We start from the raw sequence: 22,634 nt of genomic DNA on the forward strand, positions 1-22,634 counted from the left end.
TTTCTTTGCTGTCGTTGTGTTTGTTACTTCTGATGATTTTTGTAGTTATTTGTTTTGTTTTTGTTGTTGTTTGTTTTTATCTATTTATTGATTGTTTTTTTTTTTCTTTGTGCTTTTTGTTATTGTTGAAGAGAGGAGCTAATATAAACAGGTTTTTTTTTCCCCGCCCCCCCCCCCCCCCCCCCCCCCCCTGGGGGAGGATAGTGGCAGTGTGGGTGGAGGGATATGTCTTGTGGATTGGTTGTCTATGGGGTTGGATTTTGTTTAGATGGTTGTTTGGTATGAGTTGTTATTGAAGAGAGGAGTACATAAACAGGTCAGGAGAGATATTGCAGTGTGGGGTGGAGGATATTTTTTTTGTTTTTTTTTTTTTTTTGGTTTTTTGTTTCGTGTTTTGTTTTTTTTTTTTTTTTTTTTTTGAAGAGGAGGAGCTACATATAAACGTCAGGGGAGGAGAGAGAGAGCGGTGGCGGGCGCGGGGTAATATTGGCAGTGGGGTGGAGGGATTGGGTGGGTGTAGGTGGGGGTTGTGGGTGGGGATTGAACGTCGGGTCTGTGTTGGGGGTGGTGGGTGGGGAGAGGGTTGTGGTTGGTGAATGGTGGGGTGGGTGTTGTTGTTGTGGGTCTTGTGGGTGGTGGTGGTGGGTGGATGGGGCTGTCGGAGGGGGGGTGATGGAGGGTGGTGCTGGTGGTGGGCCTGGGGAGTTGAGTGGTGTGGTGTGGGTGATTGTTAGTCTGGGTTGTGGGGTGTGTTGGAGAGTGGTGGGGGGCTGGGCGGGAGGTGGGTGTGGTGATGTGTTGGGGTGGTTGTGTGGGGAATGTGGGGGTGTGGGTTGGTGGTGTGGTGTGGTAGGGGTCGTGATTGAGGGAAAGGGTGAGGGTTTTTTGGACGGGGATGGTGGGTTGATGGCGTTGTTGTTGGAGGGGTGTGGAGGGGTGTGGGGTGGAGGGTGGTTGGTGGTGGGGTGGTGGAAGATGAGTGTTGGTGGTGAGTGGTGATGTGGGTGGAGGTGTGGTGGTGGAGGTTGAGGTGGGGATCTGGGGTGGTGGTGGGTTGGGGAGGGTGCTTGTGGGGTTTGTGGGATGGGACGAATGTGGAGAGAGTGTGAGGGAGTGCGTGGTGTGAGGGGGGGAGGGGTTGTCGGGTGGTGAGTGTGGGGAGTTGGCTGCGAGATAGTTGGTTTTGGGGGATGAGGGAGGGGGAGGAGGTGGTGGGGGGTGATTGGTGTGGTTTGATTGGTGGGTGGGGGATGTGGGGTGAGACTTTGTGGGATGGGGTTTGGGTTGATTGTCTGGGTGTCGTAAGAGAGGAGATACATATAACAGGTCAGGAAGCGAGAAGAAAGAAGAGAATGGCGCCGGAGCACACCACGTTACGAGAGAGAGAAAAGAAAGGAAAAGAAAGGGAGCAGGCAGAGAAAATAGAAAACGAGAGAGAAAAGAAGATAGAGAGAGAGAAAGAAGAAGAAGAAAGAGAAAGAAGAAGACAGAGAGGAGAGAAAAGAAAAAATATAAAGAGAATGGCAGAAGAGAAACGGGAGAGAAGAAGAAAGAGAGTAGAAGGAAGAAGAGAAGAAAGGGGAAGAGCAGCAGAAAAAGAGATAAGAAGAAGAAGGAAAGAGGAGAGAGAAAAAGGAGAGAGAAGAGATCCAATCGAGAGAAAGAAAAAAGAGAGGAGAGAGAAGAGAAGAGAGGTCGAGGAAGAGAAAGAAAGAGAAGAAATGAAATAGAGAGAGAAGCAAAAGAGAAAGAAGAAGGAGAGAAGAGAAGAAGAAAGAGAACAGAAGACAGGAGAAAGAAATAGAAGAAGAAAAAAAGAAAGAAGAGAGAAAGAAGAGAAAAAAATGAGAGAAGAAAGAAGACAAAGAGAGAAGAAGTAAAAAGCCAGCGGCAAGAGAGGAGAAAAGGAGAGAGAAGAGAGGCATGGCGAAAAGAAGCAGAAAAAAGGAGAGAAGAAAAAAGACAAAAAGAATGAATAGGAAAAGAAAAGAGAAGAAGAAAAGAAGAGAGAGGAGAGAAAGAAGAGCAAAAAGAAAGAAGAGAAGCAAAAAGAAGAGAAGAAGAAGAAAGAGAGAGAGAAGACGAAAAGAAGACAAGAAAGAAGACAGAGCAAGAGAGAGAGAAGAGAGAAGAGGAGAGAAGAAGCAGAAGGGGGGCGAAGAAGAAGAAAAGAAGAAAGAAAAGAGAAGAAAGCGGAGAAAAAAGCGAGCCTAAAGAGAAGTATTGGCAGTGTGGGGGTGGAGGGATGAAGAGAGGAGTACATATAACAGGTCAGGGAGAGATAAATTGGCAGGTGGGTGGAGGGATGAAGAAGAGGAGTACCATATATAACAGGTCAGGGGAGAGAATTTGGCAGTGTGGGGTGGAGGGATTGAATGAGAGAAGTAGGAGTAAATATAACAGGTCAGGGCTGTTGTAGCCCTGTCTTTTCTCTGATCTTGGGGTCTTTATGAGAGTGGCTCCCTGGGTCTTAGCAGCCTGTCCGGGCCTGACCTCCATGGTCGGGGGATAATTTAAGGGAACCCTCAGCCTAGCCCCAGCCCAGACACCCTTAGTGGGCAACAGGTCCTAATGGCCTCCCTGAGGCTGTCTGGAGCTAGAGGAAGGCTAGAGTGGGCGGCGAGAGGTACAGCTAAAGGTAAGCCCTGCTTTGAGCCTGTATGATCTATTCCAGTGCTCTGTATCACTGTCGTATCTCTCCAGTGTGAATGAAGATGTTCTCTACCTGTGCTGTTCCTAATCAACTGTAATGACTTCATCCCAGGGAGCTGCAGCTCATTACCCCACTACAGCTGTAGAGGTCTGGGACTGGAGGGACCTCTGTAGGGAACCTCTGAGAGAGAGGTCTGGAGGGACCTCTGAGAGAGAGAGAGAGAGAGAGAGAGAGAGAGAAGAGAGAGAGAGAGAGAGAGAGAGAGAGAGAGAGAGAGAGAGAGAGAGAGAGAGAGAGAGAGAGAGAGAGAGAGAGAGAGAGAGAGAGAGAGAGAGAGACATATGTGGGGTGGAGAGCAAAGCACAGAGGAGCTAGTTAAAGGGCCTGTCTTGTGTCGTCACTCAGAGACAGAGCTGAATAGTATACGACTGTCTGAGTGCTGGACGGCGCTGGGTCAGAAGTTCTACCCTGCATATGTGTTAAAGGTGTGCTGAATGCTGGGTAGTTATTAGTATGCTTGATCGCTAAGCGAGCCTGGGAGTGGTGCTGAAGGTACACCCCCCCCCCCCCCAGGAATGAACATTGAACCAGAGAGACTCCTCTGAGCCTCTACCCACAACCCACCTCTTCTCCGACCATTAGAGTGGAGTGAAGTTGCCCTTAGATACTAAGGTACTAAGGCATACTAAGGCATTTGGCATAAAACACAAGACCAACCTTAGATACTAATCTAAGGTTGGTCTTGTGTTTTATGCCAAATGGTTGAGGTTAGGATCTGATTAGGGTAAACTGATTCTAGACCAGTGTCTAAGTGCAACTTCCACCCAGAGAAGCTCCTGAAGTAGTAGTGAAGATGCTAGTCAAGAAATTGTCTTAAGAATGAAAGGTTACATACAGGGGTGGGAAAAGTACCCAATCGTCATACTTGAGTAAAAGTAAAGGTACCTTAATAGAAAACGACTCAAGTAAAAGTAAAAGTCACCCAGTAAAATATTACTTGAGTAAAAGTCTAAAAGTATTTGGTTTTAAATATACTTAAGTGTCGAAAGTAAATGTAATTGCTAAAATATACTTAAGTATCAAAAGTAAAAGTATAAATCATTTCCAATTCCTTATATTAAGCGAACCAGATTTTCTTGTTTTTTATTTATTTACGGATTTCCAGATGAACASTCCWACACTCAGACACCATTTACAAGCGTTTAGTGAGTCCATCAGATTAGAGGCAGTAGGGATGACCAGGGAGGTTCTCTTGATACACGCATGAATTGGCCAATGTTCCTGTCCTGCTAAGCATTCAGAATGTAATGAGTACTTTTGGGTGTCTGAGAAAATGGAGTAAAAAGTACATTATTTTCTTTAGGAATGTAGTGGAATAAAAAGAAAAGTTGTCAAAAATATAAATAGTAAAGTACAGATACCCCAAAAAACGACTTAAGTAGTACTTTCAAGTATTTTTACTTAAGTACTTTACACCGCTGGTTACGTATACACACACACACACACACACACACGCACAACCACAATATGACCTAAACTATAGAGCTAGACAGTAGACATGAGTGCTGTGTGGGATTTAACTCACCCAGAATGCTCTATATTTCCACATTCATTTTTCCTCACATCCTAAAGCTAGAGATAAGAGATGTGTTTAGCCTCTCGCACATACACACCACTGCAGGCTAGAGTATTCAGTTGTGATAACCACACTAAAGGACAGAGTGAAACTCCCACTTTAAAGGCGTTGGATTATCTACTAGCGGGAAACAGGGGGCCAGGCACGGCCGTACGATCTCTGATAAGCCAGATGAAGGCATGGGGAGTGGAACATGATGTTAGTGAGTGATAGTCTGGCTGATGATTAAAACGTCATGGCTCTTCATAGATGCCTTGCTCCACTCTGATCACAGTGAGGGAGGGAGCTGCAATACCCTGCTTTGATAATATTAGGACTATATTTTGTTATTCTTTTTCCTCAGATGACTGCTCTACATATTAAAGCCACTAAAATACAACACTTGACTGATAAGGAGAACATTAATAATATTGTATATTTAATGAAAACGATCACAGGATTTCTTCATTAAATTGAGTGTATGGGCCGACATCAATAACAGTGCATACAGCGCACTGAACTAGGCTATATAGAGTGCATTCGGAAAGTATTCAGACCCTTTGACTTTTTCCACATTTTGTTACGTTACAACGTTATTCTAAAAATAATTAAATTAATGTTTTTCATCAATCTACACACAATACTCCATGATGACGAAGCGAAAACAGGTTTTTATAAAACATTTTAAATTTATAAACAGAAATATGTTATTTACAGAAGTATTCAGACCCTTCGCTATGAGACTCAAAATTTAGTTCAGGTGCATCCTGTTTCCATTGATCATCTTTGAGATGTTTCTACAACGTGATTGGAGCCCACCTGTGGTACATTCAATTGATTGGACATGATGTGGAAAAGCACACACCTGTCTATATAAGGTCCCACAGTTGACAGTGCATGTCAGAGCAAACCATGAATTCGAAGGAATTGTCCGTAGAGCCCCGAGACAGGATTGTGTCGAGGAACAGATCTTGGGAAGGGTACCAACACATTTCTGCAGCYTTGAAGGTCCCCAAGAACAAAGTGTCCTCCATTATTCTTAAATGGAAGAAGTTTGGAACCACCAAGACTCTTCCTAGAGCTTGCCAAACTGAGCAATCAGGGGGAGAAGGGCCTTGGTCAGGGAGGTGACCAGAACCCAATGGTCACTCTGACAGAGCTCCAGAGTTCCTCTGTAGAGATCGGAGAACCTTCCAGAAGGACAACCATCTCTGCAGCACTCCACCAAATCAGGCCTTTATGTTAGAGTGGCCAGACGGAAGCCACTCCTCAGTAAAAGGCACATAACAGCCCGCTTGGAGTTTGCCAAAAGGCACTTAAAGGACTCTCAGACCATGAGAAACAAGATTCTCTGGTCTGATGAAACCAAGATTTAACTGTTTGGCCTGATTGCCAAGTGTCATGTCTGGTGGAAACCTGGCACCATCCCTACGGTGAAGCATGGTGGTGGCAGCATCATGCTGTGGGGATGTTTTTCAGGGGCAGGGACTGGGAGACTAGTCAGTATCAAGGGAAAGGTGAACGGAGCAAAGTACAGAGAGATCCTTGATGAAAACCTGCTCCAGAGCGCTCAGGACCTCGGAAGGTGAACCTTCGCCCCCAGTCTAACAGAACAACGCCCCTAAGCACACAGCCAAGATAACGCAGAAGTCTCTGAATGTCCTTGAGTGGCCCAGACAGAGCGAGTACTTGAACCCGATCGAACATCTCTGGAGAGACCTGAAAATAGCTGTGCAGCGACGCTCCCCATCCAACCTGACAGAGCTTGAGAGGATCTGCAGAGAAGAATGGGAGAACATTGTAGCGTCAACATTGTAGCGTCATACCCAAGAAGACTCGAGTCTGTAATCGATGCCAAAGGTGCTTCAACAAAGTACTGAGTAAAGGGTCTGAATACTTGTGATATGTAAATGTGATATTTCATTTAAAAAATGTTTATACATTTGCAGAAATMTTTAAAAATCTGTTTTTGCTTCGCCATTATGGGGTATTGTGTGTAGATTGATAAGGGTAAAAAAACGATTTAATACATTTTAGAATAAAGCTGTAACGTAACAAAATATGGAAAAAGTCAAGGGGTCTGAATACTTTCCGAATGACAAGAAACTGCCATGTGAGGAATTGTAAATGGCTCGTTTCAGCTGGTTTCATCTTGGTTTGATACCATGTCTTGTTCTGAGGTGTTTTGACAGATATCATGTCAATGCTAATTTTGCAAAAATTTGCTGTAGCACCTGTAGCAATGTATTGTAGAGGCAACAAGTGCTCATTCATTGTGTACATGTATTTATGTTTTCAATAAACATTGGAGACAAAATATACAGTGGCAAGAAAAATGATGTGAACCCATCTAAATCACAACAATATACAAATACAGTCTGCTTAAACTAATAACATACAAACAATTATTCGTGTTCATGTCTTTATTGAACACACTGTGTAAACATTCACAGTGCAGGGTGGGAAAAGTATGTGAACCCTTTGATTTAATAACTGGTTGACCCTTCTTCGGCAGCAATAAACTCAACCAAACGTTTTCTGTAGTTGTGGATCAGACCTGCACAACGGTCAGGAGGAACTTTGGACCATTCATCTATACAAAACTATTTCAGTTAAGCAATATTCTTAGGATGTCTGGTGTGAACCGCTCTCGAGGTCATGCCACAGCATTTTAAATCGGGTTGAGGTCAGGACTCTGACTGGGCCACTCCAGAAGGCGTAGTTTCTTCTGTTGACGCCATTCTGTTGTTGATTTACATCTGTGTTTTGGGTCGTTTTCCTGTTGCATCACCCAACTTCTGTTGAGCTTCAATTGGCAGACAGAAAGCCTTACATTCTCCTGCAAAATGTCTTGATAAACATAAAGCTTTCCTGGCCCTGAGGCAGCCAGGATGTCACGCCCTGGACATAGAGAGGTTTTATTCTCTATTTTGGTTAGGCCAGGGTGTGACTAGGGTGGGCATTCTAGTTTCTTTATTTCTATGTTTTCTATTTCTTTGTTTTTGGTCGAGTGTGGTTCCCAATCAGAGGCAGCTGTCTATCGTTGTCTCTGATTGGGAATCATACTTAGGCAGCCTTTTCCCACCTGTGTTTTGTGGGTAGTTATTTTCTGTTTAGTCTCTGTTACCTGACAGAACTGTTCGCTTTCGTTTTGTTACTTTGTTCAAGTGTTTTTTTGATAAATAAATAATCATGAACACTTTTCACGCTGCGCTTTGGTCCACTCCTTCCGACGACAGAGGTTACACAGGCAGCCCCAAACCATGATGCTCCCTCCACCATACTCTACAGTTGGGATGAGGTTTTGATGTTGTGCTGTGCCTTTTTTTACCCACACATAGTGTTGTGTGTTCCTTCCAAACAACTCAACTTTAGTTTCATCTGTCCACAGAATATTTTGCCAGAAACGCTGTGGAACATCCAGGTGCTCTTTTGCAGCAAACTTCTGACATGCAGCAATGTTTTTTTGGACAGCAGTGGCTTCTTCCATGGTGTCCTCCCATGAACACCATTCTTGTTTAGTGTTTTACGTATCGTAGCCCCTTCAGCGGGGATGTTAGCATGTTCCAGAGATTTATATAAGTCTTTAGCTGACACTCTAGGATTCTTCTTAACCTCATTGAGCATTCTGCACTGTGCTCTTTGCAGGACGTTCACTCCTAGGGAGAGTAGCAACAGTGCTGAACTTTCTCCATTTATAGACAATTTGTCTTAACGTGAACTGATGAACATCAAGCCTTTTAGAGATACTTTTGTAACCATTTCCAGCTTTATGCAAGTCAACAATTAATCTTAGGTCTTCTGCGATCTATTTTGTTCAAGGCATTGTTCACATCAGGCAATGCTTCTTGTGAATAGCAAACTCAAATTTAGTGAGTGTTTTTTATAGGGCAGGGCAGCTCTAACCAACATCTCCAATCTCGTCTCATTGATTGGACTCCAGGTTAGCTGACTCCTGACTTCAATTAGCCTAAGGGTTCACACCTACACTGTGAATGTTTAAAAGATGTATTCAATATAGACAAGAAAAATACAATAATTTGTGTGTTATTAGTTTAAGCACACTGTGTTTGTCTATTGTTGTGACTGAGATGAAGATCAGATCAAATTGTATGACTCATTTATGCAGAAATCCAGGTAATTCCAAAGGGTTCACATACTTTTCTTGCCACTAGTAGTTTACATGTTGTCAATAATCTAAGCCAACCCCAACCCTGTCTGTTTGCATCATAGTTGCGCACACGTCGGTTTTGTTGCTAGACAACCAACCTGTCTATACAGTAGTCTGTGAGAGAATATAATGATCCAAGACATTAACCCACTTTAACAACTATCAAATAAAACATTTTCAGACACATGTAGCTCCAGGTGTTTCAGTGATTGTCTGTACCTTGTGTGTGTGTGTCTGTGTGTGTGTGTGTGTATGTACCACTCCACCTGTGGTCCTATAAATCAGGCCTGTGTTTTAAACGAAGCCTCAGTTAATTGCACAACAGACACACACAGGGGCTTTTGGGTAGTTTTTTTGAGTAGACATTCTGTTTATGTTTGCATCCTGGAACAATCTCCACGGATCCCGCAAGCAAACGCTAGCAATTAAAACGATAGCATCTTCATATCCCTGCTCATATCCCTGCTCCCAATAACTGAAATAATATTGCTGTTTTTATTAAGCCTTAATGTGGGGAAAGAGGGGAGAGGCTGGGGCGCTAGAGAAGGTACCCGTTCAGACGCCTTATCAACCTCTGATTTAAATAACAGCAAAATGCTTAGCTTAAGGGTGTGTAGTGTGTATGTATATATGGTGTGTGTGTGTGGTCTTTATCAGACACAGGACGCTAAGCTAAGCGCTGTGTCAGCACACCAGGATTTAATTACCAGTGCTAGCTAGCTACCTTTGTCCTTTAATATTTACAAACATCTACACCACTGTTAGTTAGTTAATTAGAAAAACACCCCGCCCTGGTCTGGTCTGGAGGAGAAACTAGGCTGCATATACAGGACTCATTGGGGACCATAGCAAGCCATCAGGTAGCTGCAGATAATAGTTGAGCAAGAGGAACAGAGTAGTGTTTAGTAAAACCTGATGAGAGACTCCCTCTGCCTGACTCCCTCTGCCTGACTCCCTCTGCCTGACTCCCTCTGCCTGACTCCCTCTGCCTGACTCCCTCTGCCTGACTCCCTCTGCCTGACTCCCTCTGCCTATCGAACATCATTCATCACAACCACAATTCACTAAAACACTGCTTCTCTCCACATCCCATCCTGCCTGCAGTGAAAACACTAGAGGGGCTAATGCAGTGATGTAACAGTCCAAACTAAAGCCTATATAACAGCAGCATGTGGCCGTCAAGTGTAGCAACTACCCTACAGTCAAGTGTAGCAGGATTAGTAGAGAAGTCTTGAAGAGCAGGAGTGTGTGTGTGTTTGGCCTGTAGGGTAGTTGATGATAAATCACAGTGGTACATTTTATAGTTCACATACACCATAGTAATGACATTGTAAATATCCATGCCAGTAATAAGTAAAAAGTATGTAAGTACATACATTGTTTCCCTTTAAAATCACCTGTGTGCATATCAACATTACAGAAAGAAAGGCATGCATTGAGACTGAGTTGTAATAGAACAAATGGAGATAATATCTATAAAGAGGGAGGATATACAGGGGGTGTGTCAAATCTGCTATTATAACCTATAATGTTGAAAATACATTCTCCACACGGGAGCTGGTTATGGATAAAACATCTATGATTGGAAAGCCATATGTGAGCACTGTATGAAAAGAGAGTAGTAGCTACACTATACCGTAACACTATAGTCTCCGAGCAGTAACGGTTTATGATATGTACCCTCACGAGGTGAAGAGCGGACACACTCTCAGAGCTAAACTAACAAAGACAGGACGAAGAGGAAAAGAGGAAAAACAAGCCAGTGAATATCTCCCTCACTCGCCATCTCTGTGAAAGTCACACTCTCTCCCTGAACCCTGACTGCTCCAGAGATCTGCTCCTTCCCTCTCTTCTCCTCTCGCAGATAGATGCCAAGACTAATATTTGGACTAATGAGGGACAGTTGAGACTACAGAATAAAGTATGAGGACCATGAACAGTAGCATCTGTTCCCACTCTCCAAAACAGCCAGTCAGTTCCAGTAGCCATAAAGCAAACAACTGACTCAATAACCAAGAAGCCATCTATTAAATGACACAAATAACTCCCTCACATCTAGTTTAGCCCACATAGTGAGAGCCACGCTACATGGCCATCTTTTTAACACCAGAAGTCTTAATTATCCGCGTCCTTACCATAGACTTGGTGAATGGGCAAGCCAGGGTGAAGAACGATGTACGATGGATGGCCGTGTACATCATGTTCCCAGGGTGCACTGCGTTGGCAGTGACCCCGTGGGGCGCGAGGCGTCGGTGGAGCTCGTTAGAGAACAGGAGGTTACACAGCTTGGCCCGGTTGTAGGCCAGCATGGACCAGTAGTCCTTCTGAGGAGGAGACAGCACAGCCAAGTCCACCTTACCACACTGGTCCAGCAGGTCTGTAAACCTGGGAGAGGGAGGAACCAAGATTAACTTTGTTTAATCACACTGAACAAAAATATTAACACAACATGTAAAGTGTTGGTTCCATTTTTCATGAGCTGAAATAAAATATCCCAGAAATGTTACATACGTACAAAAAGCGTATTTCTCTCAAATGTTGTTCACCAATGTGTTTATATCCCTGTTAGTGAGCATTTCCCCTTTGCCAAGATAATCCATCCACCTGACAGGTGTGGCATATCAAGAAGCTGATTAAACAGCATGATCATCACACAGGTGCACTTGTGCTGGGGACAATAAAAGGCCACTCTAAAATGTGCAGTTTTGTCACACAACACAATGCCACAAATGTCTCAAGTTTTGAGGGAGCATGCAATTGGCATGATGACTGCAGGAATGTCCACCAGAGCTGTTGCCAGAGAATTGAATGTTAATGTCTCTACCATAAGCCGCATCCAACGTCATTGTAGAGAATTTGGCAGTACATCCAATTAGCCTCCCACCCACAGACCACGTGTAACCACGCCAGCCCAGGACCTCCACATCCAGCTTCTTCACCTGTGGGATCATCTGAGACCAGCCACCCGGACAGCTGATGAAACTGTGGGTTTGCACAACCAAAGAATTTCTGCACAAACTGTCAGAAACCATCTCAGGGAAGCTCATCTGCATGCTTGTGGTCCACACCAGGGTTGACCTGACTTCAGTGGTCAATTGCTCACCTACGATGGCCACTGGCACGCTGGAAAAGTGTGCTCTTCACGGATGAATCCCGGTTTCAACGTTGTCTGGGTTTGCTGATGTCAATGTTGTGAACAGAGTGCCCCAGGGTGGRGGTGGGGTTATCGTATGGGCAGGCATAAGCTACGGACAACCAACACAATTTAATTTTATTGATGGCAATTTGAATTCACAGAGATACRGTGATGAGATCCTGAGGCCCATTGTCGTGCCATTCATCCGCCACCATCACCTCACATTACAGAACGATAACGCACGGCCCCATGTGGCAAAGGATTTGTACACAATTCCTGGATGCTGAAAATGTCCCAGTTCTTCCATGGCTGGCATACTCACCAGACATGTCACCCATTGAACAAGTTTGGGATGCTCTGGACGGAGGTGTACGACATCGTGTTCCACTTCCCGCCAATATCCAGCGACTTCGCACAGACATCGAAGAGGAGTGGGACAACATTCCACAGGCCACAATCAACAGCCTGATCAACTCTATGTGAAGGAGATGTGTCGCGATGAATGAGGCAAATAGTGGTTACACCAGATACTGACTGGTTTTCTGATTCACACCCCTACCTTTTTTTTAAGGTATCTGTGACCAACAGATGCATATCTGTATTCCCAGTCATGTGAAATCCATAGATTAGGGCCTAATGAATGTTTTTTAATTGACTGATTTACTTATATGACCTGTAACTCAGTAAAACTTTTGAAAATGTTGAATATTGCGTATATATTTGTTCAGTGTAGAAAAGTCTACATTTTACAGGAACAAGTCCAGTCAAGGATAACTTTATCGAAAGTTCACATGAGTTAGTCTCCACTGGCTATACACATTTAAGTAAAACATTTAAGTGTGTATGCATGTGTTTGCTTGTGTGTGAATACATTCTGTAGAGTTTTTATAGCAGCGTGGTCCTGACTGAATACAAATCCAGGGCGTGATATGATGTTCTTTAATTGCCTGCGACAGAGCAGTTAATGCCCAGATGTTTGACAAGGCCCTTGAACATTACACCGCTTGTTGGGTTATTATGCAGTCACAATAACACAGAGACGCACCGCAGTCAAACACACTCCCTCCTTCTCCCTCAAAGTGTGTGTGTGTGTGTGTGTGCGTGCYTGCGTGCGTGTGTGCGTGCGTACATCTTAATCCAGTCATTAGAAAACCACCAATCAACATGTCACCTGGTTTCCTTGTTGTGATTTTACAAGCTGCCTGCTTGGCGTTGTTTACCGTCCCGTCTCGGCTACATCCTTGCTTGGCTAAATTACAACATCTGCAGGCTTTATATTTCATGTGAGGAAACTGCTTTAGCACGTGTTGGGGTTGATAAATCAATTGGCTGAGTGAATATGCAAATGTTTCTCTCAAAGCAAGTTTGTTGATGTTTGATAATACAATATGCTTGGTTTTAACTTGCACCTGTCCAGATTTAAATGAAGCTACACTCTGATTTCATAGTGACCTACGCCACTTTGTCAACACTTCTAGTAATATAAAATGTCTGTCTTTTTATATTAGAAAATAGCACACTTTTTTTTTTTTATCCATCCTTAATAAACCTTAAACCTTTCAGAGAGGGTGCAATAGGAGGTTTTAGATACAGTGTAACAGAGAGATATCATAATATATTTGCTCTCCTGGTCTTTGAGCAGGTAGGCAGTAGGAGATAGTTCACCTATTAGTATTGTGTCAATTACACTGCAGGCCCTGGTGTTGGAGGGTGATACAGTTTTCAGCCTTTTCCCTCATCCCTCCTCCTCTGTCTCCATCCCTCTCCATTTCTGTCTCTCAATCTTTTCATCCCTCCCACCTTGTCTGCTATATGCTGTAGGTCACAGCTTTTCATTACAACAGGGGGCTTAGGGAGTATAATCCACTACCGGGTCAGGGGTCAGACTGAGAGCCTGTGAGAGAGAGGCTAAGTGAAATAACCAGGAAGTCATAGCAAATAACACACAAACCGAAAAGTAAGCGACTTCAACGAATGCAATATAGGTGTGGAATGGAGCGGGCAGAATGGCAGATGTAATATCAGATATTGTCTCTATCCCCTCTTCTAGGACCAGTGTGTAACTGACTCTCTCTGTGCCTGCTAAGCCCTCTTTGAAGGGGTTAGGCACCATTGATTAGGGATGGGAGAGGAGGGCAAAACTAAGGAGGAAGCACAGGAAGGGAGGGGTAGAGGAGGGTATGGATGAGGAGAGACAAAGATATGGGGAAATAGGTAGAAGGGGAGCGAAAAGAGGAGGAGAAGGGGAAATCAGAGGGATGGAAAGAGGAGAAACAGGTTCGAGAGGAAAGTGCCTGGTCTAATTGTAACTTCATAGGCCCTGTATCAATCATATGGTTTCGTTTTCACTTTTTTCTTTCAAATCACACTTCACTCTCCTCACTCCCTGTCAGTGTATGGGGGCTGACCTCTTGTCAATGAGTCTACTGCTCTCCTCTCATGCACGTCAGCCTCTACTACACTACATTATGTCTAGCAGAGCAGGGCTGTACTATGACTGCTGTTTGATCTGCAAGAATAACTCTGCCTATACGTCCAGTCCCTCTGAGCTAGGGGCTAATCAATCATTGTGATTGGCTGACTAGCTGACTGACTGACTGTAGCCAGGATCAATGTGTCCCATGCACACTGACTGCCTCGGATACACACGGGACAGCATACTGTAGCAGCCGGGGATCACCGTACACATACGGACATGCTTGATAAAGACAAGAGAGAGACCGAGAGAGAGCGAGAGAGAGGAGAGAGCGAGGGAGAGTTAGAGTCAGGGGGTCAGAGAGGAAGGCCTGGACATGTTATACACATTGATGATAAAAGGAGATGTACAGTGCCTTTAGAAAGTATTCATACCCCTTGACTTATTCCACATTTTGTTGTGTTACAGCCTGAATTCAAAATGGATGAAATATATGTCTTTCTCACCCATCTACATGCAATACCACATAATAATAATGGGAAAACATGTTTTTAGAAATGTTTTCAAATGTATTCTCTAAGAGCTTTCCACACCTGTATTGTACAATATTTGCCTATTATTCCTTTTAGAATTCTTAAAAGCTGTCAAGTTGACTGTTTATTAGACAGCCATTTTCAAGTCTTCCCATACATTTTTAAGCTGATTTACACTACAGGTCCATTTTTTGAACACCTACTCATTCAAGGGATTTTCTTTATTTTTACTATTTTATACATTGTTGAAAAATAGTGAAGACATCAAAACTATGAAATAACACATATGGAATCATGTAGTAACCAAAAAAGTGTTTAACAAATCAAAATATATTTRATATTTGAGATTCTTCAAATAGCCACCCTTTCCCTTGATGACAGCTTTGCACACTCTTGGCATTCTCTCAACCAGCTTCATCTGGAATGCTTTTCCAAAAGTCTTGAAGGAGTTCCCACATATGCTGAGCACTTGTTAGCTGCTTTTCCTTCACTCTGCGGTCCGACTCATCCCAAACCATCTCAATTTGGACAAGGTAGGGGGATTGTGGAGGCCAGGTCATCTGATGCAGCACTCCATCACTCTCCTTCTTGGTCAAATAGCCCTTAACCCGCCTGGAGATGTGTTGGGTCATTGTCCTGTTGAAAAACAAAGGATAGTCCCACTAAGTTCAAACCAGATGGGATTCCGTATCACTGCAGAATGTTGTGGTAGCCATGCTGGTTAAGTGTGCCTCGAAATCTAAATAATCACACACAGTGTCACCAGCAAAGCACCCCCACACCATAACACCTCCTCTTCCATGCTTTATGGTGGGAAATACACATGCAGAGATCATCCTTTCCCCCACACCGCGTCTCTCAAAGACTCGGCGGTTGGAACCAAAAATATCAAATTTGGTCTAATGTCCATTGATCGTGTTTCTTGAACCAAGCATCTTCTTCTTATTGGTGTCCTTTAGTAGTGGTTTCGTTGCAGCAATTCGACCATGAAGGTCTGATWCACGCAGTCTCCTCTGAACAGTTGATGTTGAGATGTGTCTGTTACTTGAACACTGTGAAGCATTTATTTGGGCTGCAATTTCTGAGGCTGGTAACTCTAATGAACTTATCTCTGCAGCAGAGGTAACTCTGGGTCTTCCATTCCAGTGGCGGTCCTCATGAGAGCCAGTTTCATTACATTTACATTTACATTTACATTTACATTTAAGTCATTTAGCAGACGCTCTTATCCAGAGCGACTTACAAATTGGTGCATTCACCTTATGATATCCAGTGGAACAACCACTTTACAATAGTGCATCTAACTCAGTTGCATCATAGTGCTTGATGGTTTTTGTGACTGCACTTGAAGAAAATGTAAAAGTTCTTGAAATGTTCCATATTGACTGACCTTCATGTCTTAAAGTAATGATGGACTGTTGTTTCTCTTTGCTTATTTGAGCTGTTTTTGCCATAGTATGGACTTGGTCTTTTACCAAATAGGGCTATCATCTATATACCAACCCTACCTTGTCACAACATAACTGATTGGCTCAAACACATTAAGAAGGAAAGACATTCCACAAATTAACTTTTAAGAAGGCACACCTGTTAAATGAAATGCATTCCAGGTGACTAACTAATGAAGCTGGCTGAGAGAATGCCAAGAGTGTGCAAAGCTGTCATCAAGGCAAAGGGTGGCTATTTGAAGATTTTCAAATATATNAAAAGTTCTTGAAATGTTCCATATTGACTGACCTTCATGTCTTAAAGTAATGATGGACTGTTGTTTCTCTTTGCTTATTTGAGCTGTTTTTGCCATAGTATGGACTTGGTCTTTTACCAAATAGGGCTATCATCTATATACCAACCCTACCTTGTCACAACATAACTGATTGGCTCAAACACATTAAGAAGGAAAGACATTCCACAAATTAACTTTTAAGAAGGCACACCTGTTAAATGAAATGCATTCCAGGTGACTAACTAATGAAGCTGGCTGAGAGAATGCCAAGAGTGTGCAAAGCTGTCATCAAGGCAAAGGGTGGCTATTTGAAGATTTTCAAATATATTTTGATTTGTTTAACACTTTTTTGGATACTACATGTGTTATTTCATAGCTTTGATGTCTTGACTATTATTCTACAATGTAGAAAATATTAAAAATAAAGAAAAACCCTTGAATGAGTAGGTGTTCTAAAACTTTTGACCGATAGTGTAAGTCAAAACTTAAACTAGGCCACTCAGGAACATTCAATGTGGTCTTGGTAAGCAACTCCAGCGTAGATTTGACCTTTTTTAAGGTTATTGTCCTGCTGTTGGAAAGCAGACAGGTTTTTCTCTAGGACTTTGCCAGTGCTTATAGACGTTTCTTTTTATCCTAAAAAACTCCCTAGTCCTTGCCGATGACCAGCATATTCATAACATGATTTATCCTAAAAGAACTCCCTAGTCCTTGCCGATCACAAGCATACCCAAAACATGATGCAGCCACCTCCATGCTTGAAAATATAAAGAGTGGTACTCAGCAATGTGTTGTATTGGATTTTCCCGAACATAACACCTTGTATTCAGGAAAAAAAGTTAATTTCTTTGCCATTTTTTTTGCAGTATTACTTAAGTGCCTTGTTCCAAACAGGATGCATGTTTTGGAATATTATATTATATATATTCTGTACAGGCTTCATTCTTTTCACCCTGCCATTTAAGTTAGTATTGTGGGGTAACTACAATGTTGTTGATCAACCCTTAATTTTCTCATATCACAGCCATTAAACGTTTTAACTGTTTTAGTCACCATTTGCCTCAAGGTGAAATCCCTGAGCGGTTTCCTTCATCTCTGGGATGAAGCTCAAAGGGATATTCAATGTCCATTTTAATAAAAAAAATTACCCATCTTCCAATAGGTGCCCTTCTTTGTGAGACATTGGAAAACCTCCCTGGTCTTTGTGGACGAATCTGTAATATACAGTTTATACCGTATACCGGAGTATCGCCCCAGCCTAGTTTMTAACGTTCCTTTCTGTTCCTTTTTAAACCTCTGATATCGATTACTTTACCAATCAGTGCGGATAGAGCAGCTTGCTATGGAGCGGGCAAGCTATAGCCTAGTTGTTTACATGCGCGATGGACAGACAAGTGTAGGGCGCAAGATGTGACTGAAATTTTGCAGGTGGGGAGAAAGCGAGAGAGGGTGGAGGAGAAGGCTTGGCTTAATGCGCTGGGCATCTTTTTATGARATGCATTATCCTAATTAGGCCCACAGAATACCTATGGAGGTGCGGCTTTTATGGAGGAACTTTGAATGTCTTTGAACGTCTGAGAGTTTGCTTAATGTTGGACCAGAGCTAGCTAGCTAGCTAACAACCTTGTGTGTGCAGAGTGGCACCAGAAATAAAAACACGTCTTACCTTTTTGTAGTTAATAAATCGAACGTGAAACTTGATAACTACAGTATCCTTAACTAGCATTGAAAAGATTAATCCATTCTTCTCTAATTAAAAATCTGTCCCTAATTCCTGAATCCTGAATCACAGGTAACCGACACACCGCACACACTGGCAGAGATTTTCAGCTGGCAGGCAGATACTGGAATAAGTTTCTGAGTGACAGTGAGTGCATTGCATAGGTGCTTTGTTGCGTTTTTTGTGGGGACTGAAAAAAATGTCCAGAACGTAAAATAACATTATTAACCGGTTCCTATGCTTTTAAAATAGCGGTTCTGTTCTGGAACAGTATATATGACTGTCGTTCCTGGTTCTGTTCCCTGAACCAGTTCCAACCCCTGGTTATAAATAATATTTTTTTAGTCAGTGAATACGGACCTGTGTGACTCAGAGGACACCACCACCACACGGGCTGGGGCAGAGCATCGCAGCACTTCCTGTAGACACTGCACCAACAGGAAGTGACCTTGGTGGCAGATCTGCCAGGCCATCCTCCGTCAGATGCCAGGGCTGGGTACACACTGCTGCGTTACATATCAGGATGTGGAGTGGCTTACGGGGAGAGGAGAGGGACATACAGAACAATGATACATTGAGGGCCAGAATTACAAGATATAGGCACTGGGCCTATTCTCCATACTGTAACCAGAGATCTAGGGAAAAGAGAACAGTGGTGGAGAGGGAAAGGAGCAGAGAGGGAAAGAGAGGAGGGAAGGAAAGGAGGGAAGGAGAGAGGGGTGCTATTTCTGTGTGCAGCTGCTCGGCCTCAGTAGGCCAAGACAGAGACAAGACAGAGACAGGGTATTAGTGATCTGACAGGGTATTAGTGACCCTCTATACAGTATTAGTGATACGGTATAGAGTGCTTCCTCTCTTACTCGCCCATGGTCTGACTGATAGATAATGAATACATTTCGACACCAGCCAACAGAAACAACCAACACCTTGAATAGTCATCATATCAACCTCAGAGAGAGAGAAAAATTATAATACATACTCACACATACACTCACACACTTCCATACAATCAAACTCACCATATACACATACACATCGCATCTGGGAATGTGTCTTTCGGGCCTCCCCTTCTTGTGTGTGTGCTGTGTGAGCAAGTGAAGATTGCCGTGTCGGCCTGAGCGGTGAGAGATCCTTGTCGGTGACAGCGTCGCTCCAGCGAGCTCGAAACCACAGTAACACAGTCGAACAATCCAAACACACCCCACCAATTTTTAATTTCTTCCATTAGAATTCATTATGAGGCCCAGGGCAGTTTGTGTACCCTGTGTTTAAGACTGCCTGCTGGATTAATTAAAAACTGGATGCTGGAAAATTAATGTGTGAATTGTTATCCCTGGCTCTAATGAGTCTTCCCCATAACGCTGTTAGATAGGACTGGAGTGAACGTTCACCTTCAGGCCTCCAAACACACACGCACACATACATGCACGCACACAGGGTTCATTACTGAGAGTCACACTCACTCCACACTAACTACCGAATGCCTACGTATGCAAATCATACACTTCATAAATACTACATACTGTACTTTCCTTAGAAAATTATGAACCCAGAGTTTTTCAACACAAATGAAGAAGTCATCTTTAGATTAAACTCCAAATCCACTGCCTGAAATGTAACCAGCGTCGCTGCCTTGGAAGTCAAGCCTTAAATTCAAACTTTTATAACAGAGCCAGAGAACAGGTTGGTGGTAACTAAGAAGGCAGTGTTCCTCTCTGTTTAATAAAGCATGAAGTTCAGAGCCCTGGCCTCTGTTCCTCTGTATCACCACAGCCAGGAAACATTGGCTCTGACTGCTGCTGCTGCAGCCTGGGAACTCCACAGTCACCTTGGAAAGACAGTTTTCCTGTCTTAACTGTTCAAATCAAATTGTATTTGTCACATGCTTCGTAAACAACAGGTGTAGACTAACAGTGAAATGCATTCCCAACAATGCAGTGAAAAAAAAGAAAAATTTTCGAAAAATATAAAAGATAATAACAAGGAATAKGTAGAACAAAATAACAAGGAATTAATACACACTTAATGTGTTGTGAAATGTGTTATGAAATGTAATGTCATGTAATATTTTTAATTGTACATAACTGCCTTAATGTTGCTGGGCCCCAGAAAGAGTGTCTGCTGCCGTGGCTAATAGGGATCCTTAATAAATACAAATACAATACTCAATGAGTAAGGATAACTTGGCTATATACACAAGGTACAAGTCAATACCGAATTTATGATTGAGGTAATTTATGATTGACATAATGATTGAGGTAATTGAGGTACTTATGTACAGTACCAGTCAAAAGTTTGGACACACCTACTCATTCAAGGGTTTTTCTTTATTTTTACTATTTTCTACATTGTAGAATCTACATTGTAGAATATGGAATCATGAAGTAACCAAAAAAGTGTTAAACAAATCCAAATGTTTTTTTATTTCAGATTCTTCAAAGTAGCCACCCTTTGCCTTGATGACAGCTTTGCACAGTCTTGGCATTCTCTCAACCAGCTTCAAGAGGTAGACACCTGGAATGCAATTTAATTAACAGATGTGCCTTCTTAAAAGTTAATTTGTGGAATTCCTTTCCTTTTTAATGCATTTCAGCCAATCAGTTGTGTTGTGACAAGGTAGGAGTGGTATACAGAAGACAACCCTCTTTGGTAAAAGTCCATATTATGGCAAAAACAGCTCAAATAAGCAAAGATAAATTACAGTCCATCATTACTTTAAGACATGACAGTCAGTCAATCCGGAAAATTTCAAGAACTTTGAAAGTTTCTTCAAGTGCAGTCGCAAAAACCATGAAGCACTATGATGAAACTGGCTCTCATGAGGACCGCCACAGGAAAGGTTGACCAGAGTTACCTCTGATGCAGAGGATAAGTTCAGATTGCAGCCCAAATAAATACTTCAGAGTTCAAGTAACAGACATCTCAACATCAACTGTCCAGAGGAGACTGTGTGAATCAGGCCTTCATGGTCAAATTGCTGCAATGAAACCACTACTAAAGGACACCAATAAGAAGAAGAGACTTGCTTGAGCCAAGAAACACGAGCAACAGACATTAGACTGGTGGAAATTTGGCCAAATTTGAGGTTTTTGGTTCCAACCGCCGTGTCTTTGTGAGACGCAGAGTAGGTGAACGGATGATCTCCGCAAGTGTGGTTCCCACCGTGAAGTATGGAGGAGGAGGTGTGATGGTGTGGGGGTGCTTTGCTGGTGATACTGTCTGTGATTTATTTAAAATTCAAGGCACACTTAACCAGCATGGCTACCACAGCATTCTGCAGCAATACGCCATCCCACCATTTTCCCATTTTTCAACAGGAAAATGAACCAACACACCTCCAGGCTGTCTAAGGGCTATTTGACTAAGAAGGAGAGTGATGGAATGCTGCATCAGATGACCTGGCCTCCACAATCCCCCAAACTCAACCAAATTGAGATGGTTTGGGATGAATTGGACCACCGAGTGAAGGAAAAGCAGCCAACAAGTGCTCAACATATGTGGGAACTCCTTCAAGACTTTTGGAAAAGCATTCCAGTTTAAGCTGGTTGAGAGAATGCCAAGAGTGTGCAAAGCTGTCATCAAGTCAAAGGGTGGATACTTTGAAGAATCAAAAATCAAAAATATATTTTGATTTGTTTAACACTTTTTTGGTTACTACATGATTCCATATGTGTTATTTCATAGTTTTGATGTCTTCCCTATTATTTTACAATGTAGGAAATAGTAAAAATAAAGAGAACATCTTGAATGAGTAAGTGTGTCCAAACTTTTGACTGGTACTGTACATATAGGTAGGGATAAAGTGACTAGGCAACGGGATAGATAATAAACAGTAACAGCTGCACATGTGATGAGTCAAAAGAGATATTAGTACAAAAAAGGTTATTGCAGACATTCCGGGTAGCTATTGGTTAACTATTTTGAAGTCTTATAGCTTGGGGGTAGATGACGTTCAGGCTCCTGTTGGTTCCATACTTGGTGCATCGGTTCCGCTTGCCGTGCTGTTGCAGAGAGAACAGTCTATGACTTGGGTGTCTGGAGTCTTTGACAATGTTTAGGGCATTCCTCTGACACCACCTGGTATAGAGGTCCTGGATGGCAGAGAGCTCGGACCCAGTGATGTACTGGGCCATACGCATCTGCCTGGGCCATTTGGCATCTGCCTTGCGGTCAGATGCCAAACAGTTGCCATACCAAGCAGTGATGCAGCCAGTCAAGATTCTCTCAATGGTGCAGCTGTAGAACTTTTTGAGGATCTGAGGGCCCATGCTGAATCTTTTCAGCCTCCTGAGGGGGAAGAGGTGTTGTCGTCTGCAAACGTAATGATGGTGAGTCGTGCGCACTCACYCAGTCGTGGGTAAACAGGGAGCATATGAGGGGACTAAGCAGGTACCACTGAGGGGCCCCCGTGTTGAGGGTCAATATGGCGAATGATTTGTTGCCTACCCTCACCACCTGGGGGCAGCCATTCAGGGAGTCCAGGATTCAGTTGCAGATGCAGGTGTTTAATCCCAGGGTCCTTAGCTTAGTGATGAGCTTGGAGGGCACAATGGTGTTGAACGCTGAGCTGTAGTCAATGAACAAATCAAACTTTATTCGTCACATGCGCCGAATACAACAAGTGTAGACCATATTGTGAAATGCTTACATTAGAACAGCATTCTCAC

At 43.0% G+C, this 22,634-nt stretch overlaps 1 protein-coding gene across 1 annotated transcript in view; it reads right to left on the minus strand.

Moving 5' to 3' along the window:
* The window catches only part of wwox (WW domain containing oxidoreductase), a 242,855-nt gene that overhangs the window by 151,293 nt on the left and 68,928 nt on the right, over positions 1–22,634 (minus strand). Inside the window, 3 exon segments of the mRNA XM_070435238.1 lie at positions 10,575–10,824; positions 18,328–18,432; positions 18,434–18,501. Coding sequence (XP_070291339.1) covers positions 10,575–10,824; positions 18,328–18,432; positions 18,434–18,501 — 423 coding nt within the window.

Source organism: Salvelinus sp. IW2-2015, linkage group LG26 (genome assembly GCF_002910315.2).
Source record: "Salvelinus sp. IW2-2015 linkage group LG26, ASM291031v2, whole genome shotgun sequence".
NCBI classification, from domain to species: domain Eukaryota; kingdom Metazoa; phylum Chordata; class Actinopteri; order Salmoniformes; family Salmonidae; genus Salvelinus; species Salvelinus sp. IW2-2015.